Raw genomic sequence first — 18,930 nt, 5'->3', positions numbered from 1 at the left:
AAACTATGGGGGACGATACAAGCAGGACTTTTAAGTTATTACGGTTGTGCTGGCGATATGACGTCACATCAGCCGCTGGCCGACGTGTGCAATCGTTGAAGATCATCGGCGTTGCCATGATAGCAATAACCGGCCTCCTCATTTTCGTGGTCGACGATGTCAATGAGGCAAGGGAAAACATAGAAAAAACCGAAATTCTAGAGAAAAACCTCAAATCAAGCTTGCAGGTGGCTTCTTTAATTCACCTTCTTCAAATCGAGCGTGGGCTGACAGTGCTTTGTTTGGGATCGAAAAGTGCAGAGGACAAGGATAGAGTGTTCAAAACATTGAGCGACGCTCGCAACAAAACAGATGAGGCTCTAGATAAAACAGATTGGCCATTTGATGACACAGCTGATATCGAATTTTTGCGAGGGGGTGAAAAGTTCCAAAGGCATCTAAATGAACACAGGTAAGCTACATCTTATTCATTCAATGATTCATTCCTTTCACGGGTTAAGATGAACTGAACAAGTTAGCCTACTCCCAATGTATGGGTCTACATAGCTAAGCTGGCAGAGCACTGCAGCACTAACGCAGAGGCCTTGGGCTCGAATCCCTTTATAGACTGAAGAGCCGAAATTTTTTTCGGGTTAATTTGCAATTGCTTAAATTGTAACTACCACTGCGACGATCATATACTCAGGTACACCGTTGGCACCTGTTTCTAAACTTATTAGCTATTGTTAACTTTGAAATATTCAAAAATTAAGAGGCGCCTTATTTCATAGTAGGTGAGTGGGGAAGGGGAGCAGGAGGGAGGAAGGGGGATCCAATCTTCCCGCCTCCGTTTTGCGTTCTTTGCATTCCCGGATCCCGCCCCTTTTCATGGCTTCCTCCTTATAGCTCTTTTTCGATTGTAAAATATCAATTGTTGTTGCGTAATTTTCCGTCTATTTCTCCCTCTTGCTGCCCTTTCAAAACTTCCCCCTCCCACTCTCTCCTCTCCTGCCTACAGTACCCTTCCCTTCCCCCCATTGGCCAGGGCTTCAGCCCCCGGCCGATTCTCCCGCGCTCCCACCTCAGGTCCTCCCCCAGGAGTAGAGGGAAAGTACTATTTTCTTGATAAAAGCTGCCTTTGTAGCAAAATATTCGGTGCGAATGACAGAATAAGTTAACGAAAAAGACCTTAATTTGTAGTCCATTTTCGTTTATAATCGGAACTAGGCGAGCTTCGATCCAGTATCGTCAGTATATTGGATTATTAATTAATATGTTTCATTTTCACCTCAGGAATCAAGTTGGCCGAAAATGTGAGCACGGGACTCAGTATGGACAAATTGAGTTTTACACCCTTCCAATCAACTTGATGCTGGACTGGTTTTACCTCAACGTTCGAGAAAATTCCGGAAACAGTATATTTCTGGATATGGTTGGCTACCACATGTTTCTTGCTGGCAAAGAGAAAATTGGAATTGAGCGGGCCTTGGGCGGGGCTTTCTTTGCCAAGGGACATTTCAGCAATTCAGGCGATCTGGTGTGGTTCGCAAATCACAGCATTCTTGGACGGGAGTTTTTAGAAGCAAGTGAAACTCTTATGCCAGAGATTAAGACAAAAATGAGTCATCATGTGAACAAAACAGTGTTGCGCTTGGTCGAAAAGGAGCGAGAAGTTATCCTTACTAACCAACCAGACAAAAACTCGGTATCGAAAGGCGAACAATGGTTTGATCTCATGACCTTATATCTTAACGATATTTTTAAAGTACAAAAAAATGCAGGGGATTCTTTAACTAAGCGCCTGGAGGTCGTAGAAAAGCACAACACAGCATATCTGACCCAAAGACTGGCATATCTGGTGTTTGCTATTCTTTTAGTGCCTCTTATTGTCTTCTCAGTTTACCGAATGATAGGAACTATTCAAAACTACACCTTTCAGCTTGCCCAGACAATGTTGGAGTTGAAAGAGGAGAAGCAAAGAGCAGACACTCTCCTTTACCAATTGTTTCCGCATCCAGTGGCTGAAAAACTCAAGAACAAACAGCAAATTCCAGCCGAGTTCTTTAACAGCGTGACAATATTTTTCAGCGATATTGTCAACTTTACAGAGATGTGTTCTGGTATGGCACCTCTGCAGGTCTGAAGTATTTTTACTATTTTTGTTAAGCTGCAAACTTTTTTATCAGTTCAGTTAACAGTTTATTTGAAAGAGAGAAACAGACAAGCAGAAATACCTTAGTCTTTTTTACTATCTGTAAAATATAGTAGTTATAAGTACCCTTTTGAATCTTAAAACTGCCGAGAAATTTGCAAATGTTTTGGAGGAATTCTTGGAATAATCCCACCCATAAAGAATGCTAAGCTCAGGCAGAAAATTATTTAGATAGTACCTTGATGCACAGAATATTTTCTTATCATAACAGTAATCACAATCGCAATCACGATCACGATCACAGTCACAATCACGGTCACGGTCACGGTCACGGTCACAAACACAGTCGCAGTCATTGTCACAATCCCAATCACAATCATAATCACGGTCAAGGTCACGGTCACAGACACAATCACGATCACAATTATAATCGCAGTTACAACCACAGAAACAGTCACGGTCACGGTCACGGTCACGGTCACAGACACAATCACGATCACAATTATAATCATAGTTACAACCACAGAAACAGTCACGGTCACGGTCACGGTCACGGTCATGGTCACAGACACAATCACGATCACAATTATAATCATAGTTGCAATCACAGAAACAGTCACGGTCACGGTCACGGTCACAGACACAATCACGATCACAATTATAATCATAGTTACAATCACAGAAACAGTCACAGTCACAGTCACGGACACGGTCATGGTCACAGACACAATCACGATCACAATTATAATCATAGTTACAACCACAGAAACAGTCACGGTCACGGTCACGGTCACGGTCACGGTCATGGTCACAGACACAATCACGATCACAATTATAATCATAGTTGCAATCACAGAAACAGTCACGGTCACGGTCACGGTCACAGACACAATCACGATCACAATTATAATCATAGTTACAATCACAGAAACAGTCACAGTCACAGTCACGGACACGGTCATGGTCACAGACACAATCACGATCACAATTATAATCATAGTTACAATCACAGAAACAGTCACAGTCACAGTCACGGACACGGTCATGGTCACCGTCACAATCACGATCGCAATTATAATCACAATGACAATCATAATCATAATCATAATTCTCCCACTGATACCAAATTCATCTTCATCCACCCTTTTGCCACAACAACTGGACCACACTACGCTGTTTTTACTTTTTCAAGGTTACAGCAATGCTGGATGAGGTGTATGGATTATTTGACGACCGCATAAACTTTTACGACGTGTACAAAGTAGAGACAATTGGTGACGCCTACATGGTGGTTTCAGGGCTTCCACAACGGAACGGAATGCGTCACGTGGACCAGATTGCCCGGATGGCGTTGGACTTCGTAAAAGCAGTGGATGAACTAAATTCACCGCAGCTCCCCACTAAACGACTGTCGGTCCGAATTGGCATACACACGGGTAAGTCTAGGCTAACAGTGCTGGGACCTCGGGGATCGGGGGCAACTCACCCACCCCCGCCCCCCTTTTATACTTTTGTAATAAGAGGATACAGGATTAGGTACGTTTTTGGCTAGTCACAAGCCCTAAATTATATAGGGTGTATCCCCTCGAGGCACCCTAGCGAATTCAGACCTACTCAACCATTCGCGAGCATTTAAATTGTTGTAGAAGACGGTTAAAAAGTAGGAATAAAAAAACATGAAAATGTATGCATGAAAAGACGGTTAAAAAGTAGAAATAAAAAAAAAACATGAAAGTGTATGCATGGAAAGTTAGCTGAATTCAAATAAAAGGGAACATTTCTGGCTTTATTTAGGCCAAATGTTGAAGCCGTATTGTAACTGCTTTCTTTTTAACAACAAAATTATAGCACTTAGGATTCTTACCGATCGTTACTTCTATCAGTTTGAGATACCAAGGGTAACGGGGATAAACATCATTCTTCTGCGGAATCAGGGGTCTTGTCAGATATCAGATAACCTGTTGTTATTTATCGTTTTATCAGGACCATGTGTCGCTGGTGTGGTTGGAAACAAAATGCCTCGCTACTGCTTGTTTGGAGACACAGTGAACACTGCATCAAGAATGCAAACGTCTGGCGAACGTAAGGAGCTTATTCATCAACTGAATTTGTTATTTACCCTAGTATAAAAATAGATGAATCTTAAAATCTATCGTAAATTCTCTAATTCCATTTAATTTTCATTTTTTTTTACATTTGCATTATGTCTAAAAATGTAACAGTAATTTATAATTTAAGATGGCGGATTTTTATGGAAGTTATCACGTCATCCATCAACTGCACCAGTTTTCATTAGGCCAATGAACAGCCACTATGGCTCTTGACTGAATGTATTATTATAATATGTTATGTCTATGTATGTGTGTTTTTTTAGCTCAGAAAATTCACATTTCGGAAAATGCCAAGGAAGCTTTAGAGGAAATTGGGAGTTATCACATCGTTTTCAGGGGTAGCATGAAAGTAAAGGTAAATTGACATTATTGTAACTTTTATTTGCTCAAATGCCGATTAAAAAAACCTCCTCGGTCGCCATTTTATAGACTATTCACCTTGACATGCGTAGTTTGCTTCCAGTCTTTTTGAAGCAGCATGTTAAAGAGACCATTTCAAAAGCGGGTTATCACGCACAGACTAACAAATGAATCCGCACTCACAGTGGGAGGGCCCAGTTTGAGCCTCCTTTTGAGTTTACAATATATTAAAATACTTAAAAAACTTACAATTACAATTATTTACCCTGTGACGTGCTCTCCAAGATGGTACAGATATTATGGAATATTGTGCTGTTGAGGACGTCATTTAAAATGGCCGCTATCTTAATTGGCAGCTATCTTGGCCGCCATCTCATTGGCCACCGCTTTGATTTAATTAAAGATGAAGTTTTATGAAAACATTTACAAAACTGAGCCTTTTCCTTGGCTGAGGTCTGCTGTGACTGAAAACTATATTGCTTAGCTGTTTTATAGGTTTTTTCTACAAAAATAGGTTGTCTCTTGTAATGGCTTGACCTTCTGCCACTGTTGACCTCATATCTTGTAACCATAGAACCCAACTGTAGCTAAAGGTTACCAAAATGAATCTGAGAAATAAATAAACAGCTTTTGAAGAAAAGAGCTTGTGACTTAGAACAATTTGGAACAAAACTGTAAAAAACCTGTAGGGTGGCAGCCATCAACACAGCTCCTTGACGTCAAAGATTCAAATGTATTTAGCAGTAACACAAAGAATAATGTGTGCACTTTGTTTTTTATACTCAGGGCAAAGGTCCAATGTCCACATACTGGCTGACAGGATTCCTGGAAAATGCTCCGAGTTTTACTCTGCACACGCCGGGAGAAATGTCAATGCTGGCTTATGTGCAGCTGTGAAACTTTTCAGCTAAAATTTAGTACTTTACAGCCAAAAACTGTGACACGTATTAGCTCAAATGTAACAGTTGACATCTAAAATTGATTTTTTTATATATATTGATGAACTGAAGATGTACAGATTGCTTTGGGTCCAATATTCTAAGATAAAAAGATCCTTCTGCAATTAATGTAAGTAATCGCAAAATATCATGATTCCAACAGCAATGGAGAAAGCTTTCCAATTGCACTTACCATAATTTACCGTAACACCGGTGTGGTAAATTTTATTCTTAGTATATTATATTAAATTAAATTATATTATGGTATGTTATATTATATTATATTATATTATATTAGTATATACACACTCAGTGATCTTGGTGATTTAAGCAATCTGATTGGTTCGCTATCTCGGACTATTCAACAATATTCACCTCCTAGCGAGTGGATAATGTGTGAGCTCCGTGTTTTTCCCATTTTTTACAGAACAATCTTTTAAAAGTCGATAAAATCCTAGGGCTGACTTTTTTTAAGGTAATAAAAGACTTGGAAGGATTCAATACAGCGTTTTTCAATTTACTGTAGCTGAGTTTTGTGCTCGATGGATTGTTTACAACTCCCGTGTATAGACCTTGTCACGGTTTTCGACGCCATCTTGACGAGTAGGCAAACGCGTGAGAAATTACAGTGTTTGTATGAGAATCTAATGTCGGATAATTTCCGTAAAAAGGCTGTTCTGAAAAAAATATCAATTGTAAACTAAAGCTACAGCGCAAAGGATTGTCCTAAAACATTTTTGGGGCGTACCTGTGCTTAAACTTCTCCAGAGGCTTGCTTTAGATTTTCCATATATTTGTCTGTAATTTTCCCGGGACATTCTTACAGACAAATGTATAGAAAATTTAAAAAAGTGGTTCTAGGTCTTCAAGTGAATTTAACGCCTTCAAATTTTTTCACGAGAATCCTTAGAAGTGAAGCTTTAGTTTCCAAGTCATATTTTTTTCAGAACAGCCGTTCTACGGAAATTATTCGACATTAGATTCTCATACAATCACTGTAATTTTTCACGCGTTTGCCTACTCGTCAAGATGGCGTCGAAAACCGTGACAAGGTCTATTCGCGTAGAAGAAGCCGTTTCGTGAACTCAGCGTTTTCTAACAAGAAAATTTTGGCTCAAAAATCGAAGTTTATTTATGACAAACAAATTCAAAAGGAAATGTTTGCAGAAATTCTACGTTTCAAGTTAACAGGAAAAAGAATGATACAAGAAGACGACGTCTTACCTCGAGCAACCGAGCCGCCATTTTTGTCAGCACTTCATGCGAAGAACGACACAACAAACCCTTTTGGCTATAAACTTGGCGAGTCAACAGAAAACAACAAAGCTCTTCTTTTCTTCTCAGCTAAGGAAACAGTTCAAACTTTTAGCGGTTCCATTTAAGCCATTACGCTGTTGTTTGCGAAATGATAACTTGTGAATTGGAATGTTTGATAATTCTGCAAAGATCTATTTTTAAACTTACGCGTGATTTGATCTGTCAATCAAATCGTACTTTTTAATGGTTTCCTCTCTGATTTTGCTGAGGTCACTTCGTGTGTATATACTAAAACAATTATTCTTTTCAATCTCGGTGAATAGTGGCTTTGGGAATATTTACCGAGCCGCGAAAGCGGCGAGGTAAATATTTAGCCACTATTCACCTCGATTTCAAAGAATAATTGTTAAATATCATGTTATGTTATGTTATATTATATTTCATTTAGTTATTTATTATCTTTTAGAGAATAGACACACGCATCGCAAACGTACAAAAAGATTTAAGATAAAAGGGTCTCCTGGAACTTACACTTAGTCTAGTTTTACCGAACAAGGAGGAGAGTCTAAAAGAAAAGACAAAGGTAGTTAATAATATAAAGTACAATAAAAATAGAACTGATACATGAAGGAGATATTGCTCCAAGTAAAAGCGAAAGTTTCAGCTATGTGTTGTAGTAAACCTACTTGTCTTGTAATATATGAGAAGCTATAACCAATAAAAGAAGAATTCATTGAAGCGGTTATAGTCTCTGAAGTATCTTATGCCAGATCTTTCATGAAATGCTTCTTCTGTTCCTGTAGTCTGAAATGCCATCCGTCTTTTCGCCCCACCCTCCCCCCCCCCCCAGTTCAGACTACCGTTTCTTCGATCCTGTGGTGACAGTGTTTTTTTTTTCTCATTTATTTATTTTCATTTTGACATGTTATATGAATTCCAGAAAGGAAGGCTGGACATTTTTATATTTACAACAAGACTCAATCACAGTAGCTATGCAAATTTAATTGGAACAAGGAAAAGTTCAACTCCCACAGGGCAAGTAGATACTTCAACTGTGTACTTTAGTGCACCATACTTCGTTATCAGTTCAAGTTGTTTTTGTTTTGTGTTTGAAACAAAATACATCAACCAATCACAACAGAATTGTGATTTTTTGGGGAGGTGTTTTTTGAAACACTCGCAGCATTTTCGAGGGATGTAGTTTACCACAACTCGGTAGTGTCGCAATCGCCTGTAGGATTTATTACTATTATTATTAACTTAAAAGCAATAAAAAAGTTTTAAAGAGAAAATGCGACAGCTATACGGCTTTGCTGCAAATAAATCTGCTCTTAAACTCGCTAAAACATTGTTGTTGGTGTTTTTAACATCAAACTTTCCACAACTGAGTTCAATTCTTAACATTGGAAACCTATTTGTAGTTAAAAGCTTGTATTTTCTATAGGTCTTCTCACTTTTTATAGTCTCCCATTCAGCAAGAGTCCTTTCAAAAATTTTAAGAACTTTTAAAATCACCAAATTTCAGAATGATTTCTTAAAATTACCTTTTTAAGAGAACTTTATGTCGCTTCGACGACCTAAAATTGACACTTCAGAAACAACTATGACTCTGACAACTTAAAACGATATGTGCAATTACTACATTTAAATTCAGGCATCGTAGATTATCGCTTTTAAGTTTTTAAACGAAATGAGACCTTTGAGTTGCTTAATTATGTTATTTTTAAATGTTTTGAACTAATAGTTTTTAAATATTCTGGACTAGCTGTTTAGAATCAGAGCCAATAGTGAACATTAAAACCTTTGTATTTTTCAGATGAACGACCTTTTTGTTGCAAGGCGCAATTATATATTAATTTGTTTTGTTTCGTTTTTGTTTGTGAGGGATTTTGTCCGAATCTAGTTTTGTAAGGTGCCCATATATTTATTCTAATTCAGGGACAAAACTTAAAAATTTTACACTTTGCTGAAGGAGAACGCGAAAATTTCTCAAGATTTATTTAATACATCTAAAAGAAGACGTGACGACTCGTTCCTGATAAAAGGTTTTAAATTCAGCGAAGTGTACTCATTACTCAGCTTCAAGAAAAGTGGCCCAGTTGCTTTCTGAACATAGCCAATCAATTTAGGGCAATTTGCATAATTTTAATTGAAAGTTTTATACTTACGGTTTGTTCATAGCAAAAATAAGGCACAGCCAACAATTTTGGGTCCTTTTTGTGTGCTGACTGTCAAATCATTTCCTCAAATTAATTCTAGTTTACCGCATGCATGGTTAATTTGAGAAAATCATCGACAATCAGCACGTCATCGATAGCAGGTGTTAAGGAAATACATGAAAAACATGCCTTGTGTGACACTGCTTCGTTTTTCGAAGAAAACCAAGAATCGTTTATGACTAACTTGCAGAAAAATACCTGTGTAGAAAGGTGAGTTTCAGTGTATTTCCTTTCAATTCCTAAAAAACTTTTTTTTTTCATCTTACATATTTTCCAAGCTAAGGTAGTTAACATTGGTATTAATCCTAAAAACGCTTAACCTGCAGATGCTTGGCGCTTGCATGCATGCCTTGCTGCGCTCAACATTTAGTTTTTACAAAAACAAGTCACTGTCTTGATACTGACTCAGGAAATTCGTGTTGTTTAGTTAAAATTATGGTCTTTTTTAATTAATAAGTTTCAAGATAATATATTAAAAAATATTTTGTGTTCGTTCAATGTTGTTTTCAAATCACAGCCGCCAAAAATAATAATTCGGATTAGCATTCCTCTAACTTATATCTTATTCTTAGATAAGTAATTGAAACAGCGGAATATAGACATCGTCACGAACCGATTAGTAGTTTGTTACTTTTGGAACAGCGATACGCTGGAAAGTTTTTCTCAAAGAGAAAATCGCCAAGAATAATACCTTATGATGTCATATCTCGCAATCAATGCAACCCTTTGTGACCACAGTTTTCCAGAAAGTGTCTGAGAAATAAATGAAGAGTAATTGAATGGAAGAGATTATTTTCAAGGGTGCGGTTTTTTTAAATTAAAAAAATCGAGGAAAACGTTTTTAGTTAATGGAGGTGTCATTAATCATCCCGCCATCTTGTACTTAAGAGGCTTAAACGCCTCATCACGCAGAGGTAATTTTGATGTATGAAGTACATCAGGTGCAGTGGTGTATCTGAGGCCAAATTCGCTTGTTCCCATGGCAACCATGACGTCATATATCGTTATCATAGCATCATAATAACACTAAATGTTTCAAAATGTGACCGAGAAAAAAAGAGTCAACTTGATATCAAAAAGTAGAGCTAACTGATGGAAATCATTTTTGAAAATCGACTAACGTGGACATTGCACGGAAAAGGGTTAAGAAATAAGTGAAACTTGCACGCTGATTTCTCACGAACAATGTCGGGAGATTGCTGATGGCTTACTCTATATTTTGTCGATAAAAGACAAATAAAAAATAGAATTAAAAATAGCGCCCACTTTTGATCCCTTTTATATAATGATTCACACTACTCGTTTTGTTAGTTATTTGGTAGCATTTACTTCCAAAATGGCTTAATCTTGAAGCATGACGTCATATCCTGTCCCCATAGCAATCAATCGGAACCAGATTTTTTTCAAAATGTGAGGGAAAATAAAATCGAAGGGAGACCTTGCATGAGCAAAGATTTAGAAAAAGTAGTGCGTGCACTGTTTATTTGTCAGAACCAGGGCAAGGAGATTTGTTTACAGAACCCACTTCCATTAAGGCAGGTATTAACGCATTCAAACTACTAGTTTTGTTAGCGGTTTGGCTGCATATAACGTGTGAGTTTTAAGGCCGCGGCCTTTTCGGCAGTTTTATCAGCTGGTATATTTCCGACTTCTTTCAATAACGAACGCACGGAAGCAGTTTGGATCGGTTGGCTTCATTCACGTCCATAAAAAGTCTCAACAAACAGATCCGCAGAGGTTTTTCAAGGTATCTAGCGATAAATCACATAAAAGACTTTCTTAGTGAAAACAGAGAAAAAGGCTAATTTTGGAAAGGATATATATAAATTCCAAGTGCTAGGAGTGAATGAACTCCTCTTTAAAATTTCGCCTAAATCAAATTATTGACTAAAAGCTAGACGATCTCAAAACGTCAATTAAATTTGATCGCCACAGTGGGGAGATTAACAGCCTGTGATCGTCGTTTGCAGTTTGTACAAGTCGTCGCTTAAGGTACGAATCAAATTCAAGTTCAGTCGGATTTTTAGGAAATTAACAAGCACTACAGCTTGCACAGGAAAATTTGTACACAATGCGTGCACGAAGCCCCTCAGAAAAAGGTTCTTTCACTTTGAAGAAGTTCTTAATTAAACAAACCTTGATGTGAATAGGTTTATAGAATCGGTTGATGAAATTGCGCACCCTTTGTTGATCGCAAGCTCATCAAACGATTCTGTAAACCCACGGACATAAAGTTTGCTTACCCTACTTTTAAAATTAAGAACTTATTCAACGTGAAAGATCCATTTCCTGATAGGCTTATTGCCCGCATCGTGTACAAATTTTCCTGTGCAACCTGTAATGCTTGTTACGTTGGTGAAACACGCCGACACTTTTCCACGCGCGTGTACGAGCACGTGACTTGTCATTGGACGGATCCTTTCACGTTTGTGAGCATTTACAAGTTTCAGAGTCTAGTCGTACCTCCAGTAACTTAGACTGCTTTAAGATCTTGGACTCTGCCCCTACTAGGTATCAAGTTAAGCTTAAAGGTCGGTACACACTAGGCGACAAGTTGCAGCAACATGTCGCGAAGACACGTCGCAGCGACAAATCACTTCGTGTGTACAGAAGAATTTTTGTGAAAATCTTTGTTCCTGCAACAGAATTTTGTCGCAGTAACATGTTGCAAAAATTCGAATCAGACAGAATTTATGCGACTTGTTGCGGCGACAAAATTCTGTTGCAGAGACAAAGATTTTCTCAAAAATTCTCCAGTACACACGAAGCGATTTGTCGCTGCGATGTGTCGTCGCGACATGTTGCTGCAACTAGTCGCCGGACCTGTACACACGGAGTGATCTGTCGCCACGACTTGTTGCTGCAACTTGTCGCCTAGTGTATACCGACCTTAAGGAGTCTATGTACGGTGATTGTTAGGTGGGAAACACATCAATCTGACGCTTTCTCTATAGATGCTTGAACGCGCGTCTATTAATTCCGTCAACTTTAAAATTCATGTAGCAGTTTGTTTTCCAACGTTACGTAACGTATTAATTGTAACAGGCGCGTTTTATCGCTGAAAACTTTCATAACCGTCACACTGACGATGACCGTCAAAACATATTTGTTAACATTAAAAAGATCGCATTATTTTTGTTTTCATTTTAATGATACACTAGTGAGCAGCACAGGGCATTTTATAGGATACAAAAATAATTCAACGATAAAAAAAGAACTATTTTTCAGGGATATCATTTAGAAGATGAAAGTAAGGCTTTGTGGAAAACATGTCGAAATGAAAGGAAAATAAAACAAAAAATATGCGGAAATTGAAGAGGCAGCTATCCTAACATGCCATATATTTAGTGAAAAAATTGAAGTCTCGATTTTTTTTACCTTTTCTTGTTTGAAAGTTACAGATCAAAAGCGATATGGTTTTGCTGAAAGAAAGAAAGGATAAAACGTAAATAAAGCTTTAAACCAAAATTATGTAGATCAAAGATAAGCACCCTAAAGATCGCGACGGACAGCTGGTCTGATTATAGCGGATCACTAAAATGACCCGTTTTTACCTTTCAAATAGGAGCTGATACGCGGAAATTCAAACGACTATTGAAAATTACCGAATAGATCGTTGTCACTGTCACGCAACAAAAAACCGTCCAGTGGAAGAAGCTAAGAGAAGGAGGTGTTGTAAAAGACTAGTATATAAACAATTTGTCCAAGTCTCAGGTCCTTGTGGCCGATATTTTCTGAGTTATTTTCCGAAACGTTTCACGCACCTTTGTGGAGCTTTGTATGGAGACGCCATATTGGTGTACCCAGTTTTGGTCCACCCATATATATGGCCGCCGGAAATTAACAAAAACGTCTGGAGTTCACATTTTGTTTTTCATAAAAACTCTGTCTTTTCTCTCGAGAACTAGCATACTTGCGCATAAACACATCTTCTAACACTTGAAATGGTTGTACTGCTGAAAATCAAGAAGAGAGACGTTTTTTCAACGAGACAGCATTCCTATTTTGGTGTCACGTACTGTAAAAACTCGGAAGTTCAAACTGCTGTATTTTCGAAATGAAACATGTTACGGGAATGGAAACTTGTACAAAGGTTTATTTTTTGTTCATTTCAACCTAGTGTAAATAAGAATTCGTAAAACCTCGCTATTTTGACTTTACAATTTGATGACGTCACTGTGAAAACCATCTATACCGACAAAGTCGTCTTTCGTTTAAGGCAACGTACCACTTTCAAATATCAAAAAATCCATACGTAAACTAATGGACTGGTTTTCTAAACATTTTATCCATTAAAGATTTCTCGAATTTTTTAAATAATTTTTAACAGAAAGCGTCCTTTAAACCACTTTTAAATCTACAATTCAAAAGCGATTTTTGTATTTTGTTAAAAATGGATTTATTCTCAAGTTTAGTGAACTCAAAGAGTTGAAAAAACTAAAAGCATTTTAAAACCTTGATTTTGTAGATCAGCCTTAAGAAGTGGGACGAACGGCGACTGTGTAAACTACCTATATATTTGAAAGAAAAAGAGGAAGATTATATTATTGACCTCAGCTGGCCAAATTAAATTCGAAAATCAAAATGTCCTGGAGTGATGCACTTAACTAGATATATGTTGTCTAGGCCAAGGATTAAGTAAATTAAATGGATTCGTTAATTAAAAGCTCTTTATTTTGTAGCACGTAGCCATTAACAGAATTATTCCTCAATCATTTTCCTTTTTTTACCAAACAAGTAAAACGAAATCTATGGAGGAAGATACAAGGAGAAAGACTTTAAAGTTATTACGCTTGTGCTGGCGGTACGACGTCACAACAGCCACTGGCCGACGTGTGCAGTCGCTAAAGATCATCGGCGTTGCTATGATAGCAATAACCGGTCTACTTATCTTCGTGGTCGACGATGTCAAGGAAGCGAGAGAAAACATCAAAAAAGCCGAAATTCTGGAAAAAAATCTCAAATCAAGCTTGCAGGTGGCTTCTTTAATTCACCGTCTTCAAATCGAGCGTGGGCTGACAGTGCTTTGTTTGGGATCGAAAAGTGCAGACGACAAGGATAGAGTGTTCGAAACATTGAGCGACGCTCGCAATAAAACAGATGAGGCTCTAGATAAAACAGATTGGCCATTTGATGATACAGCTGAAAGGGAATTTTTGCGAGGGGGTGAAAATTTCCAAAGGCATCTAAATGAACACAGGTATATTGTTGGCACTTGTTTCTAAATTTAGTATTAACAACTTTATTAACTTCTTTTTTAACGTTTTATTTTAAAGTATTTAATTAAAAAGCTTTGAAATGTTTACATGAAGAATCAAATAGAGAACTTGTTTCCTGTCGTCGATCTGCATGTTGAGACGGATGGCAAGGATAGACACTGATTGACAGTTGAAAAGTTGGGCCAGTTTTTTTCAAGTTTTAATGCTATGTCTGTCATGTCTCCAAAAAAAAAAAAATAATAATAATTGTTGGTGCTCCCAGATAAAATTGTTTGGTATCTTCTTCATAAGTTTACAGGAGCATTTTCATATATGGGTAAAGGTCAGTACTAAGTAACGTTTTCAGCAAAGAATTGACCAAAAAGAGCAATATCCATTCCTCCGTCAATAAAAAATTTATTACATGGCTAAAAAGAGATCTCTTGCGGGATTAACGCGGGAAATCCCGAGCGGACAAGAGACGTTCTCTTGCCCGCTCGGGTTGAGAACACTCCCGGATAGAGTACTAAAGTGTGACGTCATAAAAATGAAATTTCTGAAATTATGGGATTTGTCAGGATATTCCGAGAGAACAATGTCTAAGAGGCCTACTTGCCTAAAATGAGCATTTCGGGGCTAATTGTCTGTGAGATCGTAGCCCAGTTATGTTTAGAAAACTCCATACAAACCCTTCAAAAATTTTTTGGGTCGACCCCCCAAAAAATTAAAAGGGTTTGTATGGAGTTTTACGAGTATAACCGGCTAACATCTCAGAGACAATTTGCCCCGAAATGCTCATTTTTGGCATGTAGGCCTCTTGGACATTGTTCTTTCAGAATATCCTGACAAATCCCATAATTTCAGAAATTTCATTTTTATGACGTCATCACCTTAGTACTAAATTCGGCAATAAAATAAGTTGGGTAATATTAAATTTAACATGTCTCATTTCGCTACAGGAATCAAGTTGGCAAATGTGAACGCGGAACTCAGTATGGACAAATTGAGTTTTACACTCTTCCAATCAACTTGATGCTGGACTGGTTTTACCTTAATGTTCGAGAAAATTCCGGAAACAGTATATTTCTGGATATGGTTGGCTACCACATGTTCCTTGTTGGAAAAGACAAAATTGGAATTGAGCGGGCCTTGGGCGGGGCTTTCTTTGCCAAGGGACATTTCAGCAATTCAAGCGATCTCGTTTGGTTCGCAAATCACAGCATTCTTGGACGGGAGTTTTTAGAAGCGAGTGAAACTCTTATGCCCGAGATTAAGACAAATATAGGCCATTATGTTAACGAGACAGTGATGCGCTTGGTCGAAAAGGAGCGAGAAGTCATCCTTGCTAACGAACCCGACAACGCCTCGGTATCGAAAGGTGAACAGTGGTTTCAGCTCATGACCTTATATCTTAACGATATTTTTAAAGTTCAACAAAATGCCGGGGATTCCTTAACCAAGCGCCTGGAAGTGGTGCGAATGGAGAACACAACACATCTAACCCAAAGATTGGCATATCTCGTGTTTGCTATTCTTTTAGTACCTCTTATGGTTTACTCAGTTTACCGAATGACGGGAACGATTCAAAACTACACCTTTCGGCTTGCCCAGACAATGTTGGAGTTGAAAGAGGAGAAGCAACGAGCAGACACTCTCCTTTACCAAATGTTTCCGCATCCAGTGGCTGAGAAACTAAAAAACAAACAGCAAATTCCGGCCGAGTACTTTAGCAGTGTCACAATTTTTTTCAGCGACATTGTCAACTTTACAGAAATGTGCTCCGCCATGGAACCTTTGCAGGTCAACAGATAAGTTAACGTCTTCTTACTGATTGCTCAATGGGAGTCCGGATTACTTTGCAGAAGGAAAACTTTTAGCCTAATTTTTTTTTCGAAGATGGATTTGTTTTAGAATTTCTAACTCGAACTATTTGTCAAACATATACTGAGACGATAAAAACAAAATAGTAATTACCATTTGATGCTTCTTGTTCGTTTACCAAAATTTAACCCTACATCTCTAAACCGTCTTAAGTATGATGCGTGATTTATTACTTTGACTTTTCAGGCTTCTTTGGTAGTGCGTTCACTGAAAAGGTTTCATTTAATTTTTAGGGTTCTGCAAACTGACGCCACGATAAGGAATTAAAAAATTAAAACTTAGGTATCTTTTTCTTCTTCCGGGAACTTGCTTTCAGGTTACATTACTCATTAAGCAAATCATAATTTTAGAATATTCTCTTGTTTAGGTTACAGCGATGCTGGATAAGGTTTACGGCCTGTTTGACAACCGCATAAACTTTTACGACGTGTACAAAGTGGAGACAATTGGTGATGCCTACATGGTGGTTTCAGGGCTTCCTCAAAGGAACGGAATGCGTCACGTGGATCAGATTGCTCGGATGGCGTTGGACTTGGTGAAAGCGGTGGATGAACTAAACTTACCGCAGTTCCCTAGACGACAACTGTCGGTCCGAATAGGTATACATACTGGTAAGTCTAGTCGCAGAATTGTGTTTTCAACGATCATCTTTAAAATGGCCGGGGAATTAAGAGCTAATTGATGCGAGTGAGCTTGAGAGAGGGAGAGCGACTATGATAACTATGACATTAATTATGCAAATTTATGCACTTGGATTTTGTCTTTTGCGGCATTACACATTCATGAATGAAAAGTAAAGATGAACAACTTTAAAAACATAGTTGATATCCAAATGGCGAAGTAAACAAATAAAAAACATTTCCGTCAAATTAAAAATCATGTGCTCAATTATGGGTTAATGTAAAACTCTTTTTTCACTCCGTAAAACGGTTCATACAACGCTCCAAGCAGCTACTTATGCAGCTTCCAGAATTTCATCACACGCGTTGAATATCAAGATGAGATTACTTGTTATCTGCTTTTTTTTTAGGACCATGTGTGGCTGGTGTGGTTGGAAACAAAATGCCTCGTTACTGCCTGTTTGGTGACACAGTGAACACTGCATCAAGAATGCAAACTTCTGGCGAACGTAAGATACACATTAAGTAATTCGATTCATGTATCAAAATTCAGACAAGCTTTTCAATCGGCTTGTTATAACCGAAGATAACTGAACGATGACTAAGTATATTATGTCGAGCAAATCAAATCAGTTTATAAGAATTCGTAAGATTTTACCTTATTAGAGAGATTAAGAGCCACGTTTACGACAAACGGCAAACGTAAATTTGTACCTCGTGACTAAGTTTCTCCTCAACTTGTGCTTTACTGTTCATTACTTCTACCCCCAAATAAGTAGCTCACATTAGTTTGTTCTGTAACGATTGTTTTGGACTGTGTTTAGCTGCACGTTTTCTATTTTGAGAAATTCTCAACTTGTCATGAATATAACGTTTTGCCGTTTGCCGTAAACGTTAGTCTAAATCCCTCTATTACGTCATCAAGCAATTCCAATTTAGAGGCTACTACAAGTCGCAGCAATATATAATAAAAGCAAAATTATTCATTTCCTCTGCTATCTGAGTCTATCTTTTATCCAATCATCAAACATTAGAAACGTTTATTATCTATACTATTATGGGATAAAAGGTCTGAGAAAATCAAAAAATTTAATACCTTTTCGTTTTTTTTCTTCAAAATTCGGCTTCCTAATTTTCGTCTTGCTTAAACTTGCAAAAATAAGGAAATATTCACTGATTTTCTTACAACTATAGAATCTCAAAACGACTTTTAACTTATATTTTCATCCAAGATTTTTCATCCAAGATGTTTTATTACCGAGCTTTATGACGTCATTCCATAACGTTTTAGCTTAAAAACGAATGGTACTAATTGAAATGTACATCGTTTAATGTGTGATTTTAGCCCAGAAAATTCACATTTCGGAAAATACAAAGAAAGCTTTGGAAGAAATTGGCAGCTACAATATCGTTCTCAGAGGTAGCATGGAGGTAAAGGTAAGCTGTAATTCCTGTTTTAATTTCTTACGAAAGGCGAATTAAGGTCGCCGGACATTTTGTATAACAGTTCAATCGATTGGGACGTGAAACAGGCATATTGGACGTTACCACACGATAATCATTTTCTGAACTGGGATAAAGTCCTTAATTAACTCCAGGGGACTTTGCCCCAAGTTTGCCCACATTTGAAAAATTGATCAAATTGGAGCATGTATTAGAAAACTGAACGTGACGACATTTGAAAAAACAAACGCGAATTTATTTATATCTCCCCGTCCCCTATCTTTACTTCCCAATCATTGTCACATTCCTCCAATTCCTCTATCTTCCGTGGGATTTCATTGCAAGTTACCACACTAACCTCCCTTTTAAAGACATTCCTGAGTAAAATGTGTATTTATTTTTCAAATACAGATGAGGCAACAGTTGCCATTTAACAAGGTTTCCGAAAACTCCGAAAGAACTTTGTCGAGAGGCGTGACGATAGTATTGTTGCGTCTTGTTTTACTGCCACACAGCAATTGTTGAGCAGCTAATTGCAGGAAAGTTAATGTTTCAATTATCATCGCTTGATAATTTTTTTTTTTTTTTTAATCAGGGCAAAGGTCCAATGTCCACGTACTGGCTCCAGGGATTTTTGGATAAAGGTCCGAGCTTCTCTGTGCACCCCCCTGGGGAAATGCCAATAACAGCTTATGTGCAACTGTGATAGACAGTATCTGTGTGTATACGTATACGCTGAAATGCACCTCTACAAATATAACAATAATAATAA

At 37.8% G+C, this 18,930-nt stretch overlaps 2 protein-coding genes across 2 annotated transcripts; both read left to right on the top strand.

Annotated features, from left to right (window-relative positions):
• Positions 1-5,499, top strand: LOC140921914 (uncharacterized). Its single transcript, XM_073371911.1, has 6 exons — positions 1-451; positions 1,273-2,116; positions 3,324-3,567; positions 4,115-4,213; positions 4,506-4,597; positions 5,389-5,499. Exons 1-6 carry the CDS (start codon positions 6-8, stop codon positions 5,497-5,499), a joined length of 1,836 nt encoding a protein of 611 aa, XP_073228012.1. The 5' UTR covers positions 1-5.
• An 8,264-nt stretch (positions 5,500-13,763) lies between these two features.
• LOC140954035 (uncharacterized) lies at positions 13,764-18,930 on the top strand. Its single transcript, XM_073403430.1, has 6 exons — positions 13,764-14,216; positions 15,174-16,014; positions 16,463-16,706; positions 17,126-17,224; positions 18,061-18,152; positions 18,754-18,930. The coding sequence occupies exons 1-6, from the start codon at positions 13,768-13,770 to the stop codon at positions 18,862-18,864; spliced, it is 1,836 nt and encodes a 611-aa protein (XP_073259531.1). The 5' UTR covers positions 13,764-13,767; the 3' UTR covers positions 18,865-18,930.

This window comes from Porites lutea, chromosome 12 (genome assembly GCF_958299795.1).
Source record: "Porites lutea chromosome 12, jaPorLute2.1, whole genome shotgun sequence".
Taxonomy (NCBI): domain Eukaryota; kingdom Metazoa; phylum Cnidaria; class Anthozoa; order Scleractinia; family Poritidae; genus Porites; species Porites lutea.
Note: the sequence above shows the minus strand (reverse complement) of the source record. Positions and strands in the feature narration are given on the sequence as shown.

What these genes read in the sequence shown, in the direction of transcription:
- LOC140921914 (XM_073371911.1), top strand. Translation starts at nt 6, where the DNA reads ATGGGGGACGATACAAGCAGGACTTTTAAGTTATTACGGTTGTGCTGG. An exon ending in CCGAATTGGCATACACACGG is followed by an intron (nt 3,568 to 4,114) that starts GTAAGTCTAGGC and finishes TCGTTTTATCAG; the next exon opens with GACCATGTGTCGCTGGTGTG. An exon ending in AATGCAAACGTCTGGCGAAC is followed by an intron (nt 4,214 to 4,505) that starts GTAAGGAGCTTA and finishes GTGTTTTTTTAG; the next exon opens with CTCAGAAAATTCACATTTCG.
- LOC140954035 (XM_073403430.1), top strand. Translation starts at nt 13,768, where the DNA reads ATGGAGGAAGATACAAGGAGAAAGACTTTAAAGTTATTACGCTTGTGC. An exon ending in CCGCCATGGAACCTTTGCAG is followed by an intron (nt 16,015 to 16,462) that starts GTCAACAGATAA and finishes TCTCTTGTTTAG; the next exon opens with GTTACAGCGATGCTGGATAA. An exon ending in AATGCAAACTTCTGGCGAAC is followed by an intron (nt 17,225 to 18,060) that starts GTAAGATACACA and finishes GTGTGATTTTAG; the next exon opens with CCCAGAAAATTCACATTTCG.